Source organism: Cyprinodon variegatus, unplaced genomic scaffold (assembly GCF_000732505.1).
Source record: "Cyprinodon variegatus isolate N-32 unplaced genomic scaffold, C_variegatus-1.0 Scaffold194, whole genome shotgun sequence".
Classification (NCBI taxonomy): domain Eukaryota; kingdom Metazoa; phylum Chordata; class Actinopteri; order Cyprinodontiformes; family Cyprinodontidae; genus Cyprinodon; species Cyprinodon variegatus.
Window position 1 is genome coordinate 741,383 of NW_015150647.1, and position 19,898 is coordinate 761,280.

The 19,898-nt window shown below is 37.3% G+C and overlaps 1 protein-coding gene across 1 annotated transcript in view; it reads left to right on the forward strand.

Annotated features, from left to right (window-relative positions):
• Positions 1-19,898, forward strand: part of robo2 (roundabout guidance receptor 2) — a 165,784-nt gene that overhangs the window by 82,568 nt on the left and 63,318 nt on the right. Inside the window, exons 2-5 of the mRNA XM_015379547.1 lie at positions 8,899-9,035; positions 10,148-10,159; positions 15,912-16,036; positions 18,285-18,456. Of these exons, the coding sequence (XP_015235033.1) occupies positions 8,899-9,035; positions 10,148-10,159; positions 15,912-16,036; positions 18,285-18,456 (446 nt within the window). The remainder of the gene's footprint in view (positions 1-8,898; positions 9,036-10,147; positions 10,160-15,911; positions 16,037-18,284; positions 18,457-19,898) is intronic.

The following is a 19,898-nucleotide window of genomic DNA, read 5'->3' on the forward strand; positions in this document are numbered from 1 at the left end:
CATTTTAAAGGTCCAGGAGACAGTATGTGGGATATGAAGAAGCTCTAAAAGGTCCGTCATGGATATATTTTTGGTACTCAGAGAAAACAGATGTAAGTTAAATGTCAAATTTATGTCTTTTTTATTACACCGTACAAAAACACAGTCAGAATAATAAGAGCTATAAAGGGATGACAGGAGCCTCCAGTGTCTGTGTACAGCTGCAGCTGTTCAAAGGAAGACTTGGCATACAGGCGGTAAAACTGTGGAAGATAACCATTCTTTCTATAAACATTTGACCTCATGCACTCAGTCAGTGTATAAAGATCCATTCAGTCACAACTGCAAGAACAGAAGAGAGAGTAAGGACAGTGTGTAGTTTACCAAGCATACAGTGATACAGCTGTTGCCAGATGCTGTGTGTACGTGTCTGTGAATCAACCTCTCCTCGCTTTGACTCATTTTAGTCATGGTCACTATTGGTGTCAGCATAAGGAGCGGACTTCAAAGAGACCAGTGTCCTGTCCTCAGCCAGCAGGCCGGTCGCCTTTTGCTTGGATCACCTCATAAAACATACACTCAGCGGACCTGACATCTCCCAAGGCTAGTTGCAGAACTGAGCGTAGGCGGCTTGTTTGCGTCTGATAAGGATTTGGTTCACTGGGCAGTGGGATGTGAGCCCTGTGCCAAGGCAAACACATAAAAGTGTTTCACTCTAGTCTTTGATAGGGAGTTGGCTCTGGAATCAAGTTCATTTTGTACACTAATTAACAGATTTATTGTGGAGTTGGATATGTGTCATGTGTGCCTACATCCTCCCTGACTGTAACATCCCTTTGAAGTGTGGCCATACTTTGGAGTGATAAACAGGCGAACTATAGAGCAAAAATTAAAAAGAGATAAATATTACATTGCCACTAATTGCAATCTACAAATACTTTTGACTGAGCTGTATTTAGTATTGCCAGCGAAAATGTGCATTTAGTTAAAAATATTTCAATTCTGACATTTTCTTCCTGCTTTCTCTACCCCTTATCATCATGTGGAAAACATCAAGGCCTGATGGGTTTCCCCGCTCAGGGAAAGTTTCCAGTTTGATTGCTTTCAAATGCACTGAAAAAGGAGAACCAGGAACAGCAACACTGCCTTTCTGGTATCTGACTTTGTGTAAAAAGGAATAAAAGCCCATAGTAGATCAAATAGTTTCTACACAGTGGGGAGTGGTCTCTGTTTGTTTTTTCATCCCAAAAGGTTACACTGTCCTTATTATTATGATAAGCTGTAGAAAGAAGCTGAGACTTAGCAGGACAGCTTCTCTTTATCATTGGATTGTTTCAACTTGTCTTTGCTGGTTCCTTTACATGCCTCCAGTCTCTTAGTGGGTTTTCTGTATGTGCTGCTTTCATGCAGCCCGGGAGAGGTTTGAGGGGGGTGGCTCAGCTGAGTAAACAGGTTGTTAATATGCTCAGTGGCTCCAGCTGCTTCAGAGGCAAACACATGCACACACTGGAACATACAGTGCTGATCTAAAGCGCCAAGGTGGCAGCGCCTTCTATCTCTGTGGGACAGGGGAGTAGATTGAGATGAAACCAACCAAAGCTTTGCATTACAGAACAGGGTGACTAGTTAATGTTTGCATATGAGTTTTATGAAGGTATTTGTGAAGTAAATTAAAATTGAAAAACAGTATCTTCCATAGTATATATATATCAAGCTGTTTTGTAGAGCATTGTGACAGAAAAACAAGAGCAGGGTTTATGACAATGAGGAATCTCAGAGATGAATCACTAACATTATTAAAGTAACAGTATTAAAGAATAGATCAGATTATTTTGCTGTGGGACATTTGTGTGTAAATGATAAATGGCCTGTACTTATGCATTATTAGCTGGGTATTGAAGTATAGATTTTTAGACTAGGATTTTATATAAACATTTTTTTTAGATGAAGGAAAACAAGAAAAAGCAGGTAATTTTGTTCTGTGTTTTTGGGTCCATGACATCACCAGAGACACAATAAACAAGCTGATCAGCAGCATTTAAGAAATACAACGCAACTACAAACCCCAAATGTAAAACCAAAAAGAAAAAGAAAAAAAAAGTAAAATTTAAATAGGTACGTTAACAATACTGATCATTTTTCTTATGTTGTTCTATGACGCCAACAGAAAAATGGATGAAAAATTCCTTTAGAGGAGAGTAAATAAAAACAAAACTGTCAACCAATGACTTGAAAAATTACAAGCATTTTATTCATTTATTCTTCTCACTTGTTAGTGTACGTTGGGCATTGAAAGGATCATGTGGTGTGTTTCATCATATGGTGCGCCATGTTTTTAAATGTTAAACATTGATGAGTCCAGAGTGACAGATGATAGTAAAGGGAAATCAAACTTTAGTAACCCGACAGTTCATTATTACATATTTTAAATAGCCCCCTAGAGAGATATCAACTTCTGGCAGGAAAGTAATGTCCTGATTTACAGGGAGTTCTCACTGAAGCAATCTTTGTAAAGTTTATCTTTCCATCAATATGAAGACAACATTAGGTAAATGGGGCTTAAACTTTTTTTTTTTTTGCTTCAGGCAGGTATAAAGTCACTGACCAGCACATTTATCATTCAAATCACATGGTTTTAACAAAAATTTTCATTGTTCTTATTTGTTATTTATTTAGAAGTATGTCTAAATTAGCAATATTGTTTACTAGCAGATGCATAGTGTTATTTTGAAATGAAAGAAGAAATATAGTTGTTGCAACATCACAGAACCAGGAGAGAAAAAGTAGAAAAGAGACATCTTGTGACAAAAGAAATTCCGGCTCACTCTGCGAACCCCTTGAGACCTAAGCAGTGTGCATTACCAGCTTTATTTGCCCAGAAGCTTATTTTCCCATGTCTGTCCCTCCATTGGTCGTCTCCTTTGATTTGGACCCTTTTGCCCTCTGCCTGGGCCTTATCAGAGCCTCTAATGTCTCGCAGTTCATATGTATTCAAGCCCCTCTGTCCCAGTTGACCTCCAGAGCACAGTTCCTGCAACGTTCAACAGAAAAGCCTTATCTTTTTTACTCATTTCCTCAGGGGTGTGTAAATGTGTGTGATGGTATATCAGCGAGAGAGCTGTGTGATAGGGGTGTATGGATGGGTCATTTTGTTTGAGTACTCTTATAAAGCTAAAGTGACAGAAGTTCCTGTGTTATGCTGACCATCGAATTTCTGTGATTTCCATTTTTCTTCTGCTTCTGCAACTTTGCAGAAGGAAAAGGTAACAGAAGGAATTTCCTGTCTCCAGTACCTTCACATATACATTAAATATTTTTGGTGGAAGTTTCATTTAAAATAGATGTATATGCACTCATTAGCATTAATGGGGAGATTTAATTTACCTTAAATCTGAGTTGTCACAAACCTGAGCACATTTTAAAAACATTTCATTACAGATGCAGCTTAAAAGCTAAACAGTACAATACACACTGACTTTGTTTTCCTCTATCTCAGTCTAAATAAATTATAAACATGGCATAAATAACTTTTTGTTTAAAAAAGTCTGCTTACATCTCTGCCTCCTCTTCCTCTCAGAGTAGCTCAATTTTTGCCATCTTTAATGTATAACAGCATCAAACTAGTGCTTTTTATGGTGCGTTAAGTTGGATTTTTTTTAGGGTCCAAACTGCAGGTCTACAGCTAGTCAATCAAGTTGAAAACTGGTTATTTTCTCCCAGTAACACATTTCTCAGTGCATTTTCTTAAGCAGATTTATTCATCACTTTTCTTGGTATAGCTTATAGGTTAACTTTTTGGCTCTACTAAGCATGCACCAATTACTCAGTGTTATACCATATTTGTTTTTAGTTTGTTTTCTTTTTGTTTTTGTATACTTTGATCTGTGCACCACTCAAACACAAATACTTTTTTTTAAAAAAACATAAAAAAACCACCACTAATCTCTATTCTATGGCTATATATTTTCAATTTTTACAGAAATCTTTGTGTCTGCATTGGTTTGGTACAAATAACTCTTTTGGAATATACTGTTTAAGGTAAAAAAAAAAATCAGTAAAGGTTGGAGTTTGAAATAATAAAAAAAAGGATTCTGTTATGAATGTCACAGCATTGATGAATCCCAGTGGGGGTTTTGGTCATGAGATGTGCCAAGACCAGAGGTAGGGCAGGTCTGGCTAAAGGCTATATTGAAGCCAGATGAGAAGTGATAGCAGGTAATTGATTCTTTGTTACGGGCAACAAGTACTGAACAGGTAGACTTCTGCTCCTTTGATCAGCTTGAGGGAAATCAGCAGTCAGGTGGCGCGGAACTGGATCAAGCTGGCAGAATGAAATGAAGCGGTAACAGGACTTTGTGTGAGCAGCGAGGCCAAAGTTCTTTGCTGGAATAAGACTCTTACTCTAGCTTGATTCTGACTCATGCTGAAAATAGAAACACTCCCTTTTTTCCTGCTATCCTTCCTGTCTATGAATGTGTACTTAAAGAGGTACTGCAGATAAGATTCTGTCATAAAATCCCTTTGTAGGCACATTCATTCAGTTGTTTATACAGTGAGTGATAAAATCTTTTAATGTGGCTGAATTGGCACAAGAGTGAATGTCGAACAAGGGTGGCTGTGTTCCTGACAGTCACTTTAAAGTCAAATTCTTTGAAATTGATCTGGAGGATCTTTGAGATGGATTGCTTTTAAAGCGTGCCCATTAAATGTTCATCTCAATGCAGATTTCTCATGCTGAAAACACATCAAGCTGACAACCAAGAAAACTGCTGCTTTGTTTGGGCATTTACTTACATTCCCATCAATCCTCGTCAGTCCACAATAGGGAAAGACCCTGCATTTCAAATGTGTATGCGTTGAATCATACTCTTTCTTTTCCTGCATGTGTACAGTATGCCTTCCCTGGTTAAAATGCAGGGGGAGTCCAGTGGAACAAACTTGGCACTCCAATCCTGTCCACAGGCCTTATACATGTGCAATTACATTCCTCCTCTAATAGAGAACAGAGCCCTCACAATAAAGAGCTACTGTTCCCGCTCTGTGTGCACTTACTTGTGTGGCCACAACTGCCTCTTATCCCTGAGAGTATTTCCACTCATCTTGTCGTCTAAGCTGATTCCATATGGGAAGTTGATTACAGATTGATTGCACTCATGTCCCTTTAATAAATCATGAACCAGCCTGAGGTTGTTTTGAGAGGTTGCTTGAGACCAGACCAATAACAATATGATTCTTGTTTGATATGTGCATACCTGGCTTCTTCAAAACAACAAGGGTTCATTCAGGACTGTGGGAACCTGAATGGAAGCTGTTTTTGGAGTGATGATGGGTTTTGTGGCTATAATGAAAGTTACAGTAAAAGGAGAAGCATGTCTAACTGTATTTTACTAGCTGTATGCTTACTATGTTCAACAGTTCAGTTCCTTGTTGACATAAAAAAAACGTTCAGACATGGTGAGCATGAGTAGTACAAGTTCAGATCAAATTGAAGAAGAAAATTAATTTAATAAATCAGAAATTGGTTAGTTTGTTTGTACATTCTGCAAACAGGTTATCAGAGAATGGTGTAAAGAGAATGGTCCAAAAGATAAACAAAAAATCTTTGGGCTGCACTTCAGAGAGTAAAAACACCTTTTTGTGTTAGTCAATGGTTGTCTGGAAATGTGAGGCAATATGAAGAATATATCTGTTAAAAACAAAATTTGAAAAACGCTGTCTATATGCACAATACTAGAGATACAGTTATTGTCTTTTAGTAAATGTTGCCACTCAGAACCACCTTAAAAAAGATCAAATATTTTGGCCATGGCAATCAGGCTGTGGTCACGATATCCATTCAAATTTACACATACATGTATTTTGCATTTATTTTGCTGTAATGACAAATTCCACTTTTGCAACAATGTTTTGGTCTTAGATGTTTTTTGTAAACTATACAAACACAGTTCAGAGCAGCTGAATCTGTAAAGAGCAGCTCAATTAAACTTTTTTTTATGGTAGGGCCTAAATCAACTGTTAAAGAAATGTTAGCTTTACTTTATTTTTTGGTTTGAACCAGAAAGAAACATAAACACTAAACATAGGAATCACGATGCATATACAATAATATATAATGCTTATTAGGGTTTGCCTATTTGTTCTTACATAACACTCTAAAGTGAAAAACTGTGCCCTGCTGGTCACTTGCATGCTACTTTGATACTTATGTAGGCTACATGCCTACATATTTATAGACAAATCATAGCCCTCATGTGGTAACTGCAGCTCTCTGCAAAAAAAAAAAAAAAAAAAAACACTAACAAGAATATTAAATTCAATGTACTCATCTGGCACCAATTCACAACACGTAATTTCAAGGCACTTTAAAACGAAAATTCTACCCAATCATACAGTCAGATACAGAACGGAATTGGCTTTGTCACTTTCAGCAAGCCGACAAGCCGATAAGTAGTACACAACACCATTGTATTACTCTGTCAAACTCATTCCAGCACTTTCTCTGATATTTTATTTACAAGACTTTAAACCAGAATTATGGTTTTTGCAGAATATTTCAGTTTTTCTGACACTTTAACTTTTGAAAGCATCAGTATTTACAGTATGAATGCTGGGAACTGACCCATGTCTAGTTACCACTACAGTATGAGCAATCTTTAAGGATTTACTGTTTTGCCCTAACTTGTTCATGTCTTTCTTTGGCTCTTCCTTATTTCTTCCAGTAGCACAAGGTATCTATTGTATCCGGAAGACAGGATATGATTTGATACCTTGTCTGTTAGGTTGTTTGTTTTTCCTTTTCTCAGACAAGCCTGCTGTCAAAGTGCCATCTCATCCCTTTGTATGTCAGTCATCTTTTTTTAATCACAATAAATGGTTTATCCACACTAGAAGAATTACCTTAACAGTACATCCCCGCTTTCTGCTCAACAAAGAATTCAGTCATGACTCAGTCAAATAATCATTATGGTTCTTTAAGTGCCAGTGTGGAAAGGTAGAACCCACAGTCATAGCTGAGGAATGAGGTTCAATAAAACTGCCTTTGAATGCTTCTCAGGAAATGTCATAACAGCAGGTGAAGAAAAAGACATGGATAGAGGGGATAAATTAGTTTCTCGCCTGCCAGTGGCAAACTGCCATCAGTACACCTGATCATTGAGCAGAAGGGTCTTTCTCACTGAAAGGGAAATGGACCATGTTAAACTGCTCCCCCACAGTCACATTAGAAGCATTGCTGCAAACTATCATTTGTAATGTTGTATTGTATTGTGTTACAGTATATAAAGCAAAAATAAAGCCTTTTTACTGGAAAATATGTCAATTAATGGTTCAATTAAAAAAATCTGGTATGACATTTCAAATAAAAAAATTCTAATTCAAAAAAGTTTTTTAATTAGTTAGCACTACACTTGGAGCCATACGAAGTCCTTTAATATTGCATGGGGTCATTTATGTTTTCATTCAGGTAAATCCTGGTGTAGTTTGTTCAACAGCATCCTTCTGGTTTACTTCTCAGTTTCTGAAGGATTAACTCAGGCAGCCATTGGTCCGGTGGATTCCTGTCTCTTCATTTTGGTTTTTAGACTGCAAATTGATAGTTTTCTGATAATAATTACACTGTGAATTAAATAGCTTTTGTTGTTTTCATTTTTAAGGCTGCATGGTGATAGTTCAAAACAACAATATTTACACAAATAATAATTTTGTCTAAGGTTGGCTATTTTTTGCTTTACATTAATTTGGTATACTAGTATGTCATTTGGACAGCCTACAATAGCTCTGAAACATCTGGTAATATATTGACAACTGCAGATATTGGCACCCTCTTTATTGCCACCATTATGAGATTTCTATGTTCTAACTAATTTGAAACTAGTTTGTGTGAACTATTAAGGCCATTTTACTAAGAACGAAAAAGAAAAAAAACTCTTTCTACTATTATCTGACATTGATTACCATGAAAAGGATAGCTCCGTGGGCGCCGCACAATGGCAGCCAACTGCTCCCCTTAAGCAGTGGGCCTTAAGATGTACTGTATTATAAATTAGAGTCATATAAATAAATTGATTGAACTTAGTTGTTTTTTTGATTTGGCACGATGAAGAAAAAGAAATATGTTTACATAACTACTATATATTAAAATGAGTTACGGGCATGTTGCTATAAGCTTTCCAACTGGTGGACTGCTGATCAGCAATGAGCAGCAAAAAATTGGAAAAGGGTTAATTATTTTACCTTCTATAAAGAAACCAGTACTTGTGTCTTGGTAAAATTATAAAGAAGAAACCTATTGGCATGCCAGTATGGTTTGGACACAAAGAGTTGGAGCATTCATTGTAACCAAATTAAATACTGAATTACTCTCCATTGGTACATGTCCAATTCAATGGGTCCAATTTATATAGATTTACATAAAACCGGATTTCAGATTTAAATAGTTAAAATCTATTGTATTGCAACCCAATTATACAGCTGGTTTTATCCAGCTAGCCAGTAAAAAAAAATCCTTTTTTTCTAGAAGGCCCTGAATTATTTCACTTTACATAATGAAGAAAGCTAACTGCAAATATTTAGGTAAACCTGCTGCTTTGTGTCATTAGTAATAATTTATAATCACTTCAATGCACATGCTGTTGACACACAATACAACAGATATGCAACTAAATAAGCATAAGACTAATTACATTATTATCAAAAAGAGAGATATTAACTTAATACTTTCTTGTGAGAAATCAGTGGTTATGCTTTAAAAAAAAACTGCCTTTTGCTGTTCTTTACTGGTTTTGAAGCCCTTTTCCTGCAATATAGATTTATATAAAACTCTACCATGAAATGTCGGCAGTCAAAACACTGTGCGCTTAATGACAATATTTCTGTTCTCTAATTGTCCACTTTTGCTGTGTTGTTATACTGTTGTTTCAGGTATGAAACCAGGTACGATAAGGACGACTATATGCTGAGAGTGAAGAAAGCTTCCATTAGTGATGAGGGAACGTTCACCTGTGTGGCAGAAAACCGTGTGGGCAAACTGGAGGCTTCAGCCACCCTCACAGTCCGAGGTAAAATTCTTTTTGTTCTTTTTTCCTTACAACAAACGGAGCAAACCGCTGCACATATAGACTCTACGGACCACTGGGTTTCATGCTGTTCCACCAATATCACGTCTAAATTGGCAGTTTTCTCTGCAGGGATTTCTTTATGCAAATCATGATACAGCTTGAAGCTTTCCATAGCCAACATAGATGTTTACAGTCTATGAATCTGTTTAATTATTTACATTTCCAAGTGCCTTAGCGACACACTTCGTCAACCCCACCCCCATTCTAGTGGACTATTGCCCCCCGCTGACGTCCATACTGTAACCACCCAGTCAGCAAGGCCATTTCACAGATTACTGGTGCACACCATCTCTTTCACACCTGGGGTTTGCAAGGTTAATAAAAACATTCTACTTATAATTTTCTTATTTGCACCAATCTTTTCTCAATTACATCCAACTATTTACATTCTCTGTGGAGGGTATGGCCTCACTGAAGGAACAGGAGTTGACTGGAAACAGATTTGTGAAAGTAACATAAAGTAGCATATTGCAACACTAAACCTCTCTCATGTTTATTGGGCTTGTATGTCATTAATCTGTGCAAAGTAAAAAAAAAAACTTGACTTTCAGGGTTTCATTCTGTCTAAAGCCAGCAACTGGGTTCTAAATGCTTGTTGCATCATTAGTATATTTTCATGCATTATTTTCTGCTTTATCCATCAAAAGCTATTTCAAAAATACATGTTTTCATTGCTATTACCATCATCCCCCAACCGAGAAGAATAATTCATTTATAGGGACAAAGAAGGTCCAGTTTTTTCCCTAAAGAGTAGAAAAAAATTACTTATATTATATTGGGATTCTCAAATGGATCTTTTCTGCAGATTTTTGCTGTAGAATTATGTTTTTACAGCTTATGCAATAGACAGCTCCTACTGGATCTTCTCTGTCATGCCTTTGCTATCCTCCAAAAGTTTGAGCTAACTCAACATGCCATTTGTTCAGATTTTTTAAGTTATTTTTGGCTTACTTCATATGTTTGCTTTGTTCCTTTTTGTTGTTTTATCTGTTTGCATCTGTATCTTACTTTGTTTCTTTTGTGTATCCACTACACCCTTGTTGTGTTTTCAGCTCGCCCTGTTGGTAAGTACTCATCAATCTAGTTTGATCTCATTTTGCATGCCTTTTCACTTACCGCATAGAAGTTGCAGCCTTGAAAATCTTTTGGCTGAGGTTTCTTTATTTGACTAACACAACCATTTCATTTGTGCCCTCTCTATTCACCTATATGGAACTCTTAAACATAGAAAAGCTGGTTAGCGAAAAGTGGTTAGCGCCAACGACCATGTACTGAGGCCTTAGTCCTCCATGCGGCTTACCTGGGTTCGAATCCGGTCTGTGGTCTTTTGCTGCATGTCTCTCCCCTTCTCTCATACCCCCTTTCTTGTTAGCCTACTATCAAAAAAACAAGCCACTAATGCCGTAAAAAAAAGAAAAAAAAAAAAGGAAAAAAAAATTCACCATTACAGGAAGGAATTATCTTCTCAAACTCCATTTTTTAGGTGTAGATATTTTATCTTGTTATGTTTTTTTTTTCTTTTTTCAGTGGCAGAGAGAGACGTTATAACCTTTCAAATATACAATGGAATCCAAAATTGGTACAAAAAAAAGGAAAAAATGTTTGTTGTTTTGATTGTTTTTTTTCCATATATTGCTGCATTTAGTAGGTAAGAGCCTTACAGAACCCCAAAGTGGCATAATATTATAAAAATTAAATATAAATACACCTGAAAGGGTGTGCATTAAATGTTTTTCTCAAAATTTTTATTTTTATTTTTTTTTACAAGCTGTGTATTTTTCTTCAGTTATTTAGCCAGTTTAAGAGTAATGACTCTTCAGAACAAAACTTTTACAAATGTTATATAAAAGTACTTTATAAACCAAGCAATATATTGTGCAAATATTAATAATCCATTCCAGTTCAATATGAATTTAATTATTATTAATTAATTTCATTACAATATTACCCTGTCATGCATTTAGATTTAGTTCCCTACAATGCAGACGAGAATGCAACGCAGTCATATTAATTTGAAAATTAAATAACAGTTGGTAAGAAGAATCTATGCAAAGAAACCTAGCCAAGACTTAATATTGAGTTGTCACTGAGTGCATGCCTCTGCTGATGGCAGAAAGAAACCAGTTCTGTTTAGCAACAATCCCAGCAATTCCAGGCTCCATATGGTTATTATATTATGATAATGAGCAGGTTGAGCCAACAGAAATGAGAATTGAGCCACAAAGAGTTAAGCATAACTCTGGTGGAGTGGTGGCCTAATGGTTAGTGCACACCCTTTGGGTGTACGAGGTTCTGAGTTCAAGCCCTACTACACACTGCCACTCTGGGTCTCTGAGCAAAGACCCCACATTGCTCCCAGGGCACTGCCCAGTGGCAGCCCACTGCTCCCCAAGGGGATGGGTTAAATGCAGAGGTGAATTATAACGTTCAATTGTTAAGAAGAGTAATTGAGAGAAAAAAACTAAAAACACTAGAGCATGTTTTTGTTAATATTATTTTACAGTCATTCTAAACTAATAAAGACCAAGAACAATGATCATTTAGTTTCAGGTTGTTCTGTGCAACACTGTGTAACTTTCAGCCACTGGGGATGCTAAAACTGTAACTTTTAGGTTTACCACCTCTGAGAGCAACAACATTGTACTGTCACCTAAAGATGTTGTGGAGGATGTCCTTTCTCCAGGTGGAGCATCAAAATAAGCGGTCCTTCTAATTGTCAATTATTCTGGTGATATGTTTACGTAATACCGTCCTACGTTCTCGTCCCCATTTTCACTTACCGGTGCTGGGCCTGACATAGTGGAAAAATTGCAAATCTTTCTAATAAAACAGTCTCCCTTCATGATGTGGAATCTAGTACAGGACTTGTTTGGACCAGTGGATTGTCAATGTATGGAGTTACTTGTTTGTTGCCTAAGAACACTGCTCACCTTAGTTTGCTCTGTCTAAGGAGAGTTTGGCTGCTCTAAAGCAGTGCTTTTGGTCACATGTGCCATTTAGCAAAATATATGACCCTCTCCAGTTACATGGCATCGTTTTTGAGAAGGGCACCCCGTAGGGAGCATCAGTATGTGCCAAGTGCTCTCTTTTGACCTAAGAAATAAATGTATATGTGTCTTTTTTATGCTAACTTACACACAGAGGCTAACCTGGACAAAAAACAAAAAAAATACCATAATCATACTAGTTAATTTTATTTATGATGCTGTTGTTCTATTAACCTACTGCTAGCAAAATTTATAAATATATAAATTGTTCCTCAATGGAATTTATGTAAGATGCAGCAACTCTTTTTTTACAGCAAAGAATATAAAAATTAACTGCCTTAACAAAGGTTGTTTTATCTTGTTCAAAACTGGGACTAGAAATGCTAGACAATGCATCTCATATGTTCTAGGAACTGTTTTAGTTGAAAGTCTTGATGCCATCTCTCTGTGTTGGACAAAAGATTTTATTGATGCCTGCGATTTAGAGTTAAGAAGCTCATTTTATTTTATCTTTGAAAAGGATTAAGAGCATATAAAGTGTAAAGGCACTGATGTTTAAGATAGTTAGAGAAGGTACCTTAAGAGAACGTTTGCCTTTAGGGGAAGAAGGAAACATGAAAACAAAAAAGGTGCAGCATGAAAACATTGAGAGGGAGACAATGGCAGACGGGGGTGTTTTGAGGGAGGCTTAACTGGTGTAAAAAAAGAAGAAAATACTTCCTTAGTGGCAGGACTCTGGTTGCCAAAACAGCAGTAGCTGTTCAGTGATTGTCAACCTGTCAGATTTCTGGAGAATGGAGGAAATTACACATTCAACCAGCCTGTCGGAAGAGGCAGTAATTGCTGTCAACTTCTGAATAAAATATGATTGAACATTGGATTCTTAAAGGAGGAGGAAATGTTTGTGAGTGTGAGCGCTGAAAGGATCTCTGTCTCTTTGTCCATTTGTTCTTTTCACCCCGACTACAGCTATATGCAGAGCCTTCTCTAAACCAGAAAGATGTGACTTGTCATGAATTAAATATGGCTTCCGAATCATGTGTTTCTTCAGAAGTGGGCAGGAGAGAGATTCTCATGAGTCATTAAGAGTCTCTGAATCAAGCCATAGAAAGTACTGGTTCCCTTAGATCCAGGCTATATGATTACCGCACATTTAACACCACCATATTAAGCTGAATTCAGCAGAATTCTGTGTTGTTTAGGTTGTTCCAAATTATAAAAATCAATGTCTATGTAATTTTTGAAGTCTGCTGTAAAACGTGGAGCAAACAGATATGCGGAAGACGTTGATCTGGTCAGATAAGTTAGAATTGGAATCTTTTTGGCTGTCATGCAAAATGAAGACGTGTGAAATATGGCGATGCCATCATACAAAAAACTGGATGGTGTAGAACAAAGGTCTACCTAAATCTAAATAACAATCTGCGGTAAGACCTAAATTCCAATGCTCAGATATATTTTTTAAAGAAAGATTGTTATTAGGTGTTTCTCTGCATTCTCTACAAAAGACTCACAGCTGTACTCAGAATCCCGATGCCATTAGTGGGTGAATTCATGCCACAATACTTTTCAGATGTTTTTTATAGTGAATATTTAGCACTATCAACCAATTTACCAAATGTTGGTTCCTTGATTCTAGTCTATTATAGCCTCAACCTGCCGCCCAAGTTCTGCAAAAGTTCAGCTCTTTCAAGTCACTGTAAGTATTAACTTATAGCTTCAAAATTTTGCCCAAATCAGCTTGTTTAAAAAAACAAACAGCAAACCAAGAAAATTGAAGGACATAGCTAAACAGTACAGAATAAGAGATGGCCGTATGATGTTTGAAACCACATTTTTAGTGAGTACTAAGTAATGCAGAGCAAGAATGCAGCAGAGCAGAGGATAAGAGGGAGGGAACAATGTCCTTGCCAGAGCATGATTTAGGAGCTGTGTATCAGGCCCGGCATTATGAGAGCCACGAGATATACAAGCTCCAGAAGGCCAAACGGGACGGCAGTAAATCTGTTACCATCTGTACCATTCCCAACTGTGTGTATCTTTGACAAATACACATCCCCAGAAAGGGATTACATGGAGAAACCAGCCAAATGGGAAAAGACCGGCCTTACCAAAACCAGCTGGCTTATTAGAAGAAAGACTTACATGGAAACCAAAAGAAACAGAGAGGGTGCAAGATGTTGCACTGAAACAATTCAGACTTTGTATCATTAAATCTCCAAATATAAGTTATTCAATATATTATCTGCAGTTATAAGGATATAGACATTATAATCCTTAAAAATCTTAGTTTAAATATTTATTTTTAGGTACAAATTGCCTTTAGTTGTATTTTTTTAGGAAGTATACACACTGAAAAGGGATTTAGAGAGAGGAAGACTTGTGGCAAAGTTCAACAGGCCAAGAATCAAACCCATGACAGCTGCATCAAGGACCAAGGCCTCCATATATGCATTGCCCAGTTATCCTCATTATAACCACCACTTCCATGAAATACTGTCACTTCCTGGAAGACATCCTTTTATGTACTCTTTAATATGATTGTCCATGACCCTAAGATGGTGAGACAATATATAAGTCAGTGTATTGTTTGCTTTGTTTGTGGAGCAGTCTCTTTACTGATAAGATGAATATAAAGCCAATAATGTAGCCCTAAAAACACTAATGAAAGACTGCAGTTTTCATATCACAAGTGTAACTTTTTAGTTTGAATCAGTCTGTTGTTTTTACTAGTTTATTAGACCATTTATTAACACTTTTTTTTTTCTAGGAGTTTAATTAACCATCAACATCTAAACACCATTTGTTTGGAAAATAAATTAAAAGAAGCAATTTATACTGTAAACCTTTTGTGTACTTGTTTACTGAAGTAATAAATCAAGAGGGTTTGGTTTACTGACATTCTGATTTGTATACAGGCAGCTTTTTGCAAACAAAGGATTTTTTCCCCCTGCTAGCTCTCAAAAAGAAAACAAGTTACGTTTGCAGAATCAAATGCAACGATCAGCTTTATACACTGTCTTTTGTTCAAACAAACTCAGAGAAGGAAGGTTCAAATACCAGGTAGCAATTTCTAAGCCTTTGTTTCCTCGGTATAGAGAAACGTAAATGCCCATGTTGAAGTGATGTCTTCTTCAACTTTCCATTAAGCAATTTCTATATTGTTCAGTTGTTTTCATTATAAATGCTGTGTGCTAGAAAAGGTCAGTGAAGCCCGAAATCCATTTTAGCAGCATTAGTCATACTTTACAGACAACAGTCTTTTTCTATGTAAAAATGAGAAATCCCAATATTTATATATATTTTATGTGTGAAATGAGGTCAAAAATAGCACTATAACAATAACATTTTTCTGTTAAAACAATAAGGTGTTTTAACAGAAATAATCACTGAAAAAACTGATTCCATTGCTCAATTAATCAATTTATTTTAAATATACTGTAATGCTGAATCATTCCTATGATTATTCAGGGAAAAATAACCCTTTAAGTCTTTGAGGCATTGCTGTGTCCCAGGTTTAAATATCATTGTGCACCTCGTTGTGTGAATGCCGCTGTGACTGTCATTCATTCAGGTTTACCTTCACCTAGATGAATGGCCAACTTGGTAACCATGGCAGTATTAGTCACTGATCTTCTTCTAATCTTCTTCTCTGTTCAGAGCACAATAAAGAGGAAGTTGCATGGAAACTCTGAACAGTAGCCATATTTTGATTTCTGCATTAGTTGCTTGTTTTCTGCTTGAGCTCTGATAGCTTCTAGCTGTATTGTTTTCCACCAGAATGTACCCATCACCTTCTGAAACAGCTCCTTTTGTCCTTTGACTTCAGCTCCACCCCAGTTTGTCATCCGTCCGCGGGATCAGATTGTTTCACAAGGCCGTACCGCCACCTTCCCGTGTGAAGCCAAAGGAAATCCCCAACCAGCAGTTTTCTGGCAGAAAGAAGGGAGTCAGGTAAGAGCAAACACTTTTGTCTCAAACTGAGAAAATAGTTGAGTATTTCATTTTAAGATTTTTACAGCCTTGTCCACTATTTACACGGGCCCTTGAGGACAGTTCAAAACACACAGAATATTTTTTAAATCTTTTCATATTAAGATTATATTCCTAAATTACTTGTGTCAGAATTGTATTAAATAATCCAAAACAATATGAAATGTGAGGGAAAAATACATAGCTTTTTTCCGTTACATGCAAAGCCCATCTGTCGAATACACCAATCATGGTAATAAAACTTATGAGATGAAACGAAAACAGAAATCATAAATCTACTTTCAAAAACTTTGGATTTGGAGACAAATAACCCTGTACCCTGACCACATCTTCCCAGTTATACAGGGATCCTAAAAGAAAATAAATAGGTAACTAGGGCAAATGCTCACCTGGTAACAACCATAAACAAAAAGCTAATACTCCAATAGATTTATTTAGATCAAAGCATATTCATTAGGGGAGTGGCGGTCTAGGGGTTAGGGCATTGCACTTGGGTTCCATAGGTTCTGAGTTTAAGCCCCAATCCCATGGACTGCCACTCTGGGTCCCTGAGCAAAGACCCTCAACCCCCACACTGCTCCCTTGGGGTGCTACACAATGGTCGCCCACTGCTCCCCAAGGGGATAGGTTAAATGCAGAGAGTGAATTTCATTGCTCTGTACTTGTGACAGGGTAATGACAATAAAAGCTGGGGGAAAAAATTGTTAGAAAGCAAACCACAATTATTTTAATTGGCTTGGTCTACCATATGAAATCAAAGTAAGATACAGGTTTGCTGTTGTAAAGTCACAAACTGAAAAAAAAACTTTGTGCTTAGTGCTAATGATGCTGATTTGTATGGATTTTAAGTAAACACTGGTACTGTGTGTAGACGTTCATGCTTCTTCTGCCCTACACACACAAACATGCACACACACTGTTGAAGCTAGACTCTCCATTCAGTGCCTTTACTAAAGAGACACAGCTAAACGTTTGTTTCCAAATGATAGTGAGTCTGAAAAGGCCTTTAATCGGTTTTCCCTGAACCTGAACTGATAAGAGTGATCCGATTCCTCACCTGACCAGATAAGCCGATTCAAATACCAGGACGTCATCACAGCAGTCAACAGAGTGCCAATTAGGAACATGTTGGGGCTTGTAGGTGAACTAGATGTATGAGTCAGCTCAGGCTGAGGTTTAAACACACATGATTCAGTCATTTATTGCCCAGAGGCCAACAATTATAGAACAGTTATTCTGTAAGTCGCAAGTTCATACAAAGATTTGAAATGAAGCATACAGCCATGGATGACCTAATGCATCACATGTCACTGAAATAGGAATCTTGTCTGCACTTATGTGTCACTATGTCATTAAAGCTGAAAATAAAGCGAATACACCACAAATATTTAGACAGGTACAAACTCATCTTTGCCTTGTATTTGTTCACATATCCTTTTCCTCAGTGATGAGATACAAAGGGATCTGTTAAGTGAGCAAATTAAAGGTAATTAAATGTAGCACTTTCCTCACACTCCAGGATAATAAGTTCACAAGCGCATAAGATGGAGACGGCTAGTTTAAACAAATAATCTAATTTGTTAGAGTAATCTGATGAGATATGATTGAATCAAGTTTAAACACACACAAATAAGGACTTGAAATAGATAATAAGATTTGGAGAATTAAGTTTTCTATCCTGAATGAGAGATCTCTAATAAATACTAATAAATGGAAATAGTAATCATCACAATGGTTTTGATTTTGCAAGAGAAATTTTGCATTATGCACCATGTCACAAAGGTGTTTTTTTTTTTCAATTGTTAATTCAATAACATTACCAAAGTATAATGTTACCCACCCCAGAAAAAAAACAAGTACAGTGGTCTTATTTCTAATTTAAGCCTCCACCAGGCAAATAAGATATACTACAGTCGTGTTAAAAGGGAAGGACTGAAGTTATAAATCTCACAAAGCGCAAAATCTTTTCCTAAAATTCCTTGGAAAAATACATCAGAAAGTGTATACATGTTTTCCAGTTTGAGCTCGGTTGAACAATTGGAAGATGAAATTGCTCACTCTGTCGCTATAGCACTTCAATCTCTTTGTTTGTAAGTGTGCACAATCTCCTTGTGTTTGTTAGAATTTGTGGATGGATGATTTTGTAATTTGTCCGAGGTGCACCGTGTTCATGTTCTCTCTAATTGGCTGTTTGTTCACCTTCTTTCAGATTCTCCTATTTCCTAACCAACCCCAGCAGCCCAACAGTCGCTTTTCAGTGTCGCCCAGCGGAGAGCTCACCATCTCATCTGTGCAGCGAACAGATGCCGGCTACTACATTTGTCAGGCTTTGACCGTTGCAGGCAGCATCCTCGCTAAGGCTCAACTGGAGGTCACAGATGGTGAGGGGAAAACATTGACGGTTGACTTTTTTTTCTGTTCAACATCAACACATGCCTTAGATTGTTTACTAGGTTCAAAGGAAAGACATTTGTGCTTTATCAAGTTTTCTAAACAATTTTAAATCAAAGACCTTTGAAAGCATGTAAAACAAGCAGGAAGGGTTTGGTTCTTGTCGGTATAAAAAAAAAAAATAAAACAATAAAATTTAATTAAAATTCTCCAATCAGAAAGAAAGCATTGCCCTTGAGTTTGTTTGCTCCATGTCCAGAAATTGTGTGAGGCAGAAATATGTGTATACTGAAGGTTTTGAGAAACGGGGAGGCAGAGAGATTAAGTGAGTGAATGACAAAAGCTTTCCATGGAATGAATGTGGGCCTTGCTTAGCGTGGGAGCCTCTAATCTGTTCAGCTGCTGTGATGGCAAGACAGACGAGTATTCGCGTGCCTGTTGAAGTACCTGCTAGTGGAGGGATTAAAAACAGTTTTTTTATGTTTTCACTGTTATAGGTTTGTCTTTCAGATCATCCCTATATTACTCTGTTGTCTGTAGGACCACTTCTACAAAATTATCTTTGTAAAATTACATCAGCCATAAAGTACCATTTTCCTGATTTATCTTATTGAAGGTAAATATTTGATTTGATGTGTCCTTTCTCAGAATCTCATTACTACCATAGTCAGCCAGGTGGATGTCCACACATGGCATTGTGTTTTATTGTTTTTTTCTTTTTAGGGGCGGGGCATATATTGTACAAATTTGTGTCAGCACTTCTGGCTTGTTTCTGGTTCCCAGCAAGGCTGGCTTCTAGGGCCTCGCTCTATGGTTTTGCTATGCGAGCTGGTGGGTCAGAGCTTCTGGCAGCGGGGGATCGCTGGAGATATTCTTTGGGCAATACAAGCAAGCTGTGCTTCTAGCTCTCTTCTCATTTGTGGTGTAGCAGCACAATCAGGCAGGATGCATCTAGTCTGCTTGCTTTTGATGGAAGGGCAAGAAGGCGGTTCCGGTCAGTTTCCTTGGTTAAAGAAAATCTGGAACAGGGACTCAAATTTCCACGAAGAGGACCTTGGGTTCTTCAGTTCTCCAGGGACTTCTTTTATAATCCTATATCAGACGCGGTTCTCTCAGTTTAACCGGGGAGACTATTAAGGAAACTCCTGTTTTCAAACATGACTCTACTCTGCTAAGGTACATCCTCTTTAAAGCAGTTTAGATTGAAAAAGAGAAAGGTGGAGGCTTGTTATAGTAATTTTATCACCTAGGGTATGACGTTGGAGCTGTGAGGCATAATGGGAGATGTAGTTAGTTTGTGTGTGATGATCCTGGCATTACAGAAACAAATCCAGAGACTAGCTGATCCTGACAGGTGCTAACCTGACTCTGCCAGATGGATTTGCTCCGCATATCCATCTGGAAACCTTCGGTTGAAGTAATTTTGGGAAGG